This window comes from Pseudopipra pipra, chromosome 2 (genome assembly GCF_036250125.1).
Source record: "Pseudopipra pipra isolate bDixPip1 chromosome 2, bDixPip1.hap1, whole genome shotgun sequence".
Classification (NCBI taxonomy): Eukaryota; Metazoa; Chordata; class Aves; order Passeriformes; family Pipridae; genus Pseudopipra; species Pseudopipra pipra.
Window position 1 is genome coordinate 15,300,150 of NC_087550.1, and position 9,636 is coordinate 15,309,785.

At 43.2% G+C, this 9,636-nt stretch overlaps 2 protein-coding genes across 3 annotated transcripts in view; one reads left to right on the plus strand and one right to left on the minus strand.

Moving 5' to 3' along the window:
* JAM2 (junctional adhesion molecule 2) overlaps positions 1 to 4,914 on the plus strand; it is a 41,094-nt gene extending 36,180 nt beyond the window's left edge. For both annotated transcript variants that reach the window (XM_064644016.1, XM_064644017.1), the window contains exon 10: positions 752 to 4,914. In XM_064644016.1, the coding sequence (XP_064500086.1) occupies positions 752 to 784 (33 nt within the window). In that variant the 3' untranslated portion in view covers positions 785 to 4,914. The remainder of the gene's footprint in view (positions 1 to 751) is intronic.
* A 625-nt stretch (positions 4,915 to 5,539) lies between these two features.
* Positions 5,540 to 9,438, minus strand: ATP5PF (ATP synthase peripheral stalk subunit F6). Its single transcript, XM_064644018.1, has 4 exons — positions 9,344 to 9,438; positions 8,605 to 8,796; positions 7,289 to 7,413; positions 5,540 to 5,647 (listed from the first exon to the last, which is right to left on the minus strand). The coding sequence occupies exons 2-4, from the start codon at positions 8,772 to 8,774 to the stop codon at positions 5,619 to 5,621; spliced, it is 324 nt and encodes a 107-aa protein (XP_064500088.1). The 5' UTR covers positions 8,775 to 8,796; positions 9,344 to 9,438; the 3' UTR covers positions 5,540 to 5,618.
* Positions 9,439 to 9,636: the final 198 nt, after the last annotated feature.

The following is a 9,636-nucleotide window of genomic DNA, read 5'->3' on the forward strand; positions in this document are numbered from 1 at the left end:
TTTGCCATCTTCTCCTACATATCAATTAACCAAGGAAACTAACTCAGACAGAGTCCAGGGCAGTAGTGAGTGTGAGAAAAAGATTGGGCCTTAATTCCTCTAAGAATAATGGGTGACAAAAGGCTTGGCCACATATGGAAACTGAACATACTACCTTTTTTCCCCTCTTTTAGAGGGGTTGAGAGGCTTTAACTGTTTGTCGGTTGCTCCAGCTTTTCAGATTGGTGCAAAAAGAATGGTGCTCCAAATAAAACTTAAACTAAGAGCAACTTAATTTCACAATCCATACTTTAAGGCTATTAAGTAGCATTAGTAGTACTAATGTAGCCTTAAAAGCTCCCTGAACTCCACCCCGGTTCTTAATCAAAACAGAACATACTAAATTGCATACCTGTTCCTTAACCTAGTATGTCTATAAGGAACTTACTGAGGCCAACTACCTGGTTGCTCTGAGTGGGAAGGAGCAAGTTTTGAAGAGCTGTGGTATCTGCTTGTCTTGTTAATGCACTTACAAATCAGATGCTCAACAGAGCTGTTTAATACTTGCATTTATGAATAGGTTATTACTTCTGTTCTGTGTAGCAGTGCATTCCTTAGACTTTCCATTCCAGAAAAGAGTAAACATTAACTAACAGTGCCTGAGACATACTTCTTGTCAATCTCAATGCCTTAATTTCTTCTGAAATGTATTCTGTTCACCTGTTTAAAATATTTGAACTATTACTTATATAGCCTTATTTGCTTTGTTTAGGATTTCAAGCATACCAAGTCCTTTGTTATTTAGAAGATTTCAGCCTCTGTGAGGGACATCAAAAGAATACTTGTTATACAAAAATATCAAAGTCTCCTGGTTTCGACTGGGATAATTTTCTTCCTAGTAGCTGGTAGAGTGCTGTGTTTTGGATTTAATGTGAGAATAATGTTGATAACACGCTGATGTTTTTGTTGTTGCTAAGTAGTGCTTACACAAAATCAAGGACTTCTCTGTGTCTCATGCTTGGCCAGTGAGGAGGTGCTCAAGAAGCCGGGAGGGAGCACGGCTGGGACACCTGACCTGAGCTGGCCAAAGGGATATTCCACACTGTACATCATCATACCCAGTCTGTAAACTGGGGAAGTTGGCTGGGAGGGGCCAATCGCTGCTGGGGGACAGGCTGGGCATCAGTCAGTGGGTGGTGAGAAACTGTGTTGTACATCACTTATCTTTCTTGGGCTTTACTCCTCTCTCTCCTTTTCATTACAATTATTATTGTTTTTATGATTATCATTAGTAGTATTAGTATAATTAAATTTTACTTTGTTTCAATTATTAAACTGCTGTTACCTCAACCCACAATTTTTACTTTTTTTTTTTCCCCAGTTTTCCTCCCCACCAGGGCTGGGGTGGGGGGCAGTGACCGAGTGGCTGCTTGAGGCTGAGTTGCTGGCTGGGCTTAACCCACAACAGTCCTTTTTGACACCCAACATGTGACTCGAAAGGGTTGAGATAATGACAGATCTGATCAGAGCGTGTTAAAACAAATTTGTTATACGCGTTCATTGCGTTGGTTTAATAGTTGCTGGTCACCATGTTGATTTGTTTGCTCTGGGCATGGGCTAGGTTGTCATTGTGATATGAATGAGTGGCTGGCCGTGAGCCTTGCCTGGTGCGTGTCCTATCCGCCCCTCGGGAGCCATCTGGAGGAAATTATCCACAATTACATTTATTGCCTTTTTCCCTCGGAGAGCCAGTCTGCGGGATAAAACACCTTCTTTCCCCTCCAGGATGATTACAGTAGTCTTTGACAAATCTGAAGACTTTCAGTATCCTTTTACCACCCTTGAAACCAGCCTGGTCCTTTCACTGGCAACCAACATATTGTTGCATGTGGTCCAGGTCGTCTTTAGGGTTAAGCAACAATCTGTGGCTACTCAAACCCCGGCCAGAAGTGTTGCGGCTACTTAAAATCCAGCAACACGTACTGTGCCTTCACAGACCCCAGTGACAGGCCAACAAGACCAAGAGGCAAGCACTCAATCCTTATCCCTGAGTGAGCTGTGGGATATACAAAAAGATTTCAGCCATTGTCCCAGTGAATGCAGGATCACCTGGCTGTTCCAGTGCTGGGATAATTGGGCTAACAGTTTGGAGTTAGAGGGTAGGGAAGCCAAGCAGCTGGGATCACTTTCTAGGGAAGCAGGCATTGTTGAGGTAATTGGAAGAGGGACACAAGTCCTCGGCCTCTGGAGACGACTCCTGTCAAGCATGAAAGAAAAGTACCCCTACAAGGAAGATGTTCTGTGTTGCTCAGGCAAGTGGACAGCAGTAGAGAAAGGTATCCCGTGCCTGAGGAAATTAGCCGTGCTGAGATGATTTATTTTGACCTGAACAACACGGAGTTCCCCACAGATCCAGACCGAGTCCTATGCGTACAACCCATGTGGCAGAAATTTGTAGAGAGGACACACCAACCCACTGGCAATGTTCATCTGGAGAGGTACCACACTACCAACAGTGGATGCAGTGGCTCCACTTCTCCAGGAATGCAAAGACAACCTCTCTTCCTCTCTCATCTCATCTGTGGAAAGACTGTCAGATAAACTGTCCCAGGAGTTCCAGCAGTTCAGAGAAGTTATGTTCTATTCTCCACCTGCACAGACCTGCATCTCAGCTAGTAACAGTAAGCATCCACTGGCTCAAGAGGGAGGATATGGAAGGTACACACCATGGGATACCCTGTGGTTTTAGCTGAGGGCCCACAGAGAGTACATGAGGAATGGAGATGAAAGACCTACCTCAACTCTAGAGACATGAATTGCAAGAGAAAACAATCCCAAATGGGAGTTCTTCCAGGAAAGTTGCTGCTTCAGTCTCCAGTGGACAGTTTCCCAGGCAGAGTGGAAGGGCTGAACTTACTCTTGATCCTATGGAAAGAAATTCTAATCTGCTTCTTCAAGAACTAAGCTTTCTTAGGCATTGTGGGTTTTCAGAAAATGCAGGTTCCAAACTACAGTCTGATTGTAAACCCTTTCTATCAAATGACTCAGAGAAATTGTTTCACATGGGGCCCTGAGCAACACCAAGCCTTTGAACAAATTAAACAAGAAATACTTGGAAAACACTCGTAGATAAGTGGGCCAAAGAACATGGTGTTGAGTGGGTAGATTGTATCCCCTATTGTGCACCAACCTCTGGGAAGATCAAATAATACAGTGGACTGCTAAAGACTACCTGAGAACAATGGGTGGGGGACCTTCAAACATTGGGATATGCATTGGTAAAGGCCACCTGGTGAGTCAGCACCAGAGGGTCTGCCAGTTGGGCTGGCCCTGCCTGACCAAAGCTTCTGTGTACTATGGAAGGGAATAAAGTTCCTGTAATGCCCATAAAACAATATGCTGGGCAAGGCAATCTGGGTTATTGCTGCCTTGGGCAAAGGCAAACCCATCCATGAGATTGCTTTTGCTCAAGGGCCTGGGCACACTTGTTAAGGCAGAAGGATGGGGAAGTCTGGGTTTGATTTTGGGTGAGAACAGCCCAATGAATTTAATTGTGTGATGTTAATTGCTATATAACACTGTGTATTATCACTTCTGTATCAACTGTGTGCCCACCATTGCCTGGGCACCTCATAGTGCCTGCTTTCACCACTCCAGATTTCAGGATCCAAACCCAAGTCCCCTTCAATTGTGACATTGAGAATGAACTTTGATGAAACCAGACAAGCACAGCAGTGATGGAATCAGAATTGGCTTCAACATGCAACAATCCAACACCACGCACCATCTTTCCTGCCCTGAGACACTGTTATGACAGATGGAGCCAAAAGTCATGGACTAAGTGAACTCAATGGACTTCTACAGGGATCGTCTATAGACCAAGGAAATGATATCTGTGTATCTATCAAAAGACAGGAAAGGTGGTGATGTATTGGAAAGTGCAGGACCTGGCATGATATAAATGGTATGGAATAAGCACTAGATACTGTCCTGGTTTCAGCTGGGAGTTAGTTTTCTTCCTAGTAGCTGGTACAGAGCTGTGGATTCAGCATAACAACACACTGATGTTTAGTTGTTGCTCAGTAGTACTTCCCTGAGTCAAACACTTCTCAGTGACTGATGCTCTGCCACCAGGCACGTGTACAAGCCATGAGGAACAGGGCTAGGACACCTGACCTGAACTGGTCAAAAGGATATTCCACACCACAGACTGTCGTGCCCAGTAAATAAACTGGGGAAAGTGGCTGGGAGGGGCCAGTTGCTCCTGAGGGATGGTGATGAGCACCTGTGCTGTGCATCACTTGTGTTTCTCATGTTTTATCTCTCTCTCTCCCTCTCTCTCCATTACAATTATTATTACTTTGTTTCAATTTACCTGTTCTTATCTCAACCCACTACTTTCGTTTCCAATTCCCCTCCCCAGGGCAGCGGGAAGGGGACAGGGAGTGAGCCAGGAGCTGTGGGGTGCTTAGTTACCAGCTGGGGTTAAACCACAACACAAAGGGATCTTTTGAGCTCTACGCTGTAAATATTATTTCCACATCTTACAAACTGAAAATAGAAACTGCCAGTGTTCAGATCTAGTCAACCTAACTGTCTGTGATGGCATTTAAAAAAAAAACAAACGCAAAAAAACTATAAATTAACTTGTATATTGAATCTGTGTGATGACTTCTCATTTTGTTCACATATATGTGCAGCAATACAAGATTCACTCTTGCAGCTTGGAACAACCTACTCAAGTAACTTCCACAGATGACCTTACCAGTACTTCTACTACTTACATCTCCACCATTGTCAAGGGCTCAAACTCTCCTGCAATTCTGATTTACTAGGACCTTGAAATTGTATTAGATTTGCCAAATCCATCTATAAGTCTGTAGCTGTGCAGAATTAAACTCACTATCCTGACAGAATAAACCTTCCTCTAATTAAGGCTCAAGCAGTGTTTTATTGTCTAATGTGGAGGTCTCTCCCTCTCTCTTGCTGCAGGCTGCACATGTAATTTCATTCTGAAGAAAAATCGTGCCAGTACAACTCAAGCTGTAGTATCTACACCCTAACTGCTGAAGTGTTTGTTTATATAGTTATATTATTATATATAAATAAACAGTTCCTCAGAAGCTGAAGTGTTCATGTCAATAGTTCAGTCACAGAAATTTAAATCTCACAATCTCATTAACAGCTTTCAGTTTCTTCTGTAAGATTAACACTTCATCACCTGTGTGTTCCCTGATGCAGAGCAGAATTAGGGTATTTGTGCCTATGCTTTTGGCTGTGCAGCTTCATCACTAACATAGGGGCTCTGCTACAGATTTAGGGTTCATGGAGGTTTTTTCATGCAGAAGCTTTTTGGATGTGAAAAGCTCAGAATAACAGAGAGTTTCTTCTCTGTGTATCATTATAATGTTATAATGTCTCACCACTGAAATGTAGCTCAGCAAAGGAGTTTTGCAGTTAACACTAAGAAACACTACTCAGCTGCCTCGGCCACTCAGAGTTGATGACCACAGCTAACTACACTCACCATACAGTCAAGAACTTCTTCAAACCACTGGAATCAAACTGAAACACCACATTTATTAAGATACAACAGGTGCCATGTTCAGCAACTCCATGGCTGTGCACGGCTGCAGAGATCACTTTGGAGCCTCCTCAAATTTGGGCTCTAGAGGGAGAAAGAGAAAAGTCATATTAGTCTCTCTTTATTCAATCCTCAAACACCACGATTAATCTGTAATTCAAAGAAAACTAACCATTAAGTTGGCAAGCTAAAGCAAACTCTTCTACATTGCAGTTTACACCCCCCCTTACTTTGCATCAAGGTCTGATTGAACGTGGGCAGCACTAAAAACAAAACTACGCTGGAGACAGGTCTTTTCCACCTTGCAGGAGTTACCCATAAAGGCTAAGACTTAGTAACATTCTGCCAAAACAGCTTTTAGCAACACCTGGGGTGGTGGAGAAGGCACCAGGGAAACTGGAGGAGTCAACGAGAACATTATTGACCATGACAAAATATTTCCAACTCAACTCCGATACAAGAACAAGAAATCAAGCTCTTCCCTCCTCTTGATTAGTGTTATTACTGTATATTAACAGAAAGGAATGGAAAATTTCAAATCCAGTCTCCACATGCAAACACCGAGGAAGGAGTTCTTGATGTCAAAGGTACAAACTCAGAAGAGTTAGGGCTTTGGACAGGTGGGTTACTAATGCCTGTTCTTAAAACTGAGTCTAAGAGGTAAGGCTTGGCTTATAGTAATTGTCCCTAAGACAAAAAAATTGAAGTTCCTATCCATATAACCACTCAGTTTTGAAACCTTGTTGAAATTAGATTAAGGACAGGCAACAGTGCTAAAAGAATAGTTGTGTGTGTGTGTGTCCCCACTTTGTTCTGTTCCCACCTTCACAAATTTTGTTTCCTTACAAAAACAAATCTGAAATTTTAATATGCACTGTTTCCCATATGACACAGAAATAAAATAAGATAAAGAATATATGAATATAAAGAAACCACATCCCTAAAACTGGGGGGGAAAAAAGAAAAAAACCATAGATCCTACTTTACAGATACTCTGTTTTATTTGCACCAGTAACAACCTGACAGCAACTCTACCCAAGTGAAATGTTACTGAAATCCAAAATATTTTTAGGTGTGTTCCTACTCTAAATTAGAATTACCAGTTAGTCTGGTCAGAATTACAATGGTGGCTTGGCCTTGGCTGGCTGCCAAGCCTCATGCTCTCTGTTCTTTCCCTTCCACGCTAAAACAAACTTAGAGCAGTTAAACAGAGGTCAGATCCAAATAGCTGAAGAAAAAGGTTTAATACAATTTAGCCACAAAGTATTCATAATTAAGAAAGTTAAGTTCTTTGTTCATTTTCTGAAATCAGTGGCTTTCCAGAGGAACTCACAAAATCTGAAAATCACAGTCTGCATGACGTAAGACAACTGATTTACAAATTCTAATCTGCTGATCTCTTTGGCAGATGAGAAGAAAAATACAGGCCCTGGGCTATTTCTATTTGGGCTCTTTTTTTAGGGTCTATGAAGCGCAATTAAGATACCCTGATCTTACAGTAAGTTTTGTTAAGCATGAGTGTAAGGAAGTCCAGATCTCTACTGGAAAAGGCAAATAATTAAAAAAAGGAGTCAAGTGGAATCAGATGTGAATTGTGCGAAAGCGGTGACATTCCCAGAGGGCATCTTACATGAAATTAATGGTCCAAATAAAGACAAAATGGAAATTAAGAAAACCCGTGAGTACGTCCTTACTTGCAACTGGAATTGAATAAGATTAACTCACCTTCAAATTTAAATTCTGGGAACTTGGTTAGGTCTCCCTCACCATACGCCCGTTGGAGTCTTGCAAGGGATTCATTCATTTCTTTCTGAAATTCGGGTCCTGCATCAACAGGCCCTCCTGCTTGCCTAAAAAAGCATTAGGAGTTGTGATTAACAACTCAGTTCTAACATTGCATGTGGAAGTTCTACATTTTTACACCCATGTATGAATTAAAAATCTTTTTGATAACCAACCAAAGGAAATCATTTAAAGTATTTCTGAAACTCAAGACATGACACACCTTAGGGCCTCCTTACCTTACACATTAACAAGGTTCTCAGAGTAAAGTACAGGCTTTCTGCTATTAGTGATGAAAATCCAAGGTACAGACGTGGCCTTCTGAGACATAAAACTACACTGAGTATCCAGGCTCTCAGGGCTTTTAGTTTCTCTTGTTCCATGTGCAAATTCCTAACAAAAACCAATTTGCACCTCTGCTGTCTCTGAATTAGTCACCTTGGTTAGTAAAGCTTAACTGTTCTTGCAAAGAGAAGCCAAAAAAAAAATCCACAGCAGGAACTTCTTGGGATACAAATATAAAACAACTAAAATAGTAACTGTAGATTACCAATGCTCAGTAGCACCAGCACAGGTAACTTAGGATGAATAAAACCACCAGAAATCTGCCTCCCTACACAGACTGGTAGTAGGTGTGGAAACGCACAACTTCTATCAGAAGAGCTAAGAAGTGACTTATTCCCTTCCCAAGAATAATTCCCAACAGAGTATTACTATAGTTTTAGTTTCCTGTTCAGTAGTTCATTTAAACATTACAAGAATCTAAGATTCCATCTGAATGAGCTTATTAACTGGAGATGTAAAATGAATAACCCTGATAATTCCATTAGTTCTTGATTGTTTTTGGAAACAAGACTGGAGAATAGTGGTTTACCCCAGACAAAAGAAATAAAGAAACGCTTGGTTTTGGTTTCCCCCATTCACAGAGCATATAGGAGGGTAAAAATCAACATGCTGGTAAGTACACATAGTGTGCAAGAGGCACTGGGTGCCTTAACCCCCCAACTTTTTTCTTTTTTAAGGGAAAAAATGTGACATTTTCCGTTGGGTGTGCAAAAACAAACCTTCTCACTGGTGACACCATCAGTAAGTGTTGCAGGAAAGCCTTAACACCTTAAGTATTTAGAGGCCAGCCTACAAAGCTACCAAAGTGCAGTCAAAAATCAAACAGTTCACGTTTCACGTTCTTATGTCAAAATCAATATTTTCCCCCTTTTGGCATCAGCTTCTCCCCCCTTAAAATAATTTCCTTTACTCACTTGCTCTTCGTGTTGTACTCTCTGATCTTGTCCAAGAAGAGCTTCTGAACGGGGTCGAGCTCTTTGGTCTTGTTGAAGACGATGGCAGAGAGACCGATGTTCCTGCGGAGCTGCACGGAAACAGCGGAGCGGAACAGGGAGGAGAGACGCAGAATCTGCCGCAGGATCATGATCGCACCGGTGCTTCAGCCTCTAAAAACACCCAACAAAACAGGAACACGGAATTATTCACTGCGAAGCAAATGCCCAAAGAAAACAAACAAAAAAAAGTAGTTCGGAGCTGAACTTTAAAACAGAAAGGTATCAAAAGGTATTTTAATAGTATTTCGGGATATTTAAAGGGAGGAAAGCTGCAGGATCATAATGACACTGGTACTTCAGGCTTTAAAAAACCCAATGAAACAGGAATACGGAATTAAGCTACCACAATGTAAATGCATTACGAAACAAAAAAAACCCCGTAGGTTCGGCCTGAACTTTAAACCAGAAAGGTACTTAAAAGTATTTCAAGGTACCTAAAAGGTATTTTAAAGGGTATTTAAAGCAACATGGAGGCTGGGGTTGAAACTCCAGCCGCCACCGAACCCGAGGGCACCGTGACACCGCGGGCGCTTCTCCGTGGCCCGCTCGGTGCCGCACCGCGATGGAACCACCCAGACAAACCAGGAATTTCAGATTTCATCTCGTTTAAGCAAAAAAAGCTACTACTTTAACCCAACCCAGGTTCCCCCGGAGTCACCTTGGCCGAGCCGCCGCCGCCGCCACCGCCTTAGCCCGGACCCGGTCCCGCCCCCGCGCGGTGCACGCCGGGACTCGCCCCCTCCGCGCACCCCCGGCGCCGCTCCCCCCCACCCACACACCGCACGGCCCCGCTCGGCGCCTTCCGGGAGCGCAGAGGAGCAGCCCGGGAGAGCCTGGCACGCACCGCGCCCGCACGGAGCCGCTCCCGGAGGAGGGGAAGCGACCGGAGCCCTCCGGAGCCGCGGGAGCGCGCGAGGGCCGCCGGGAGCGGTAGTCCCCGCGCGGGGGCTG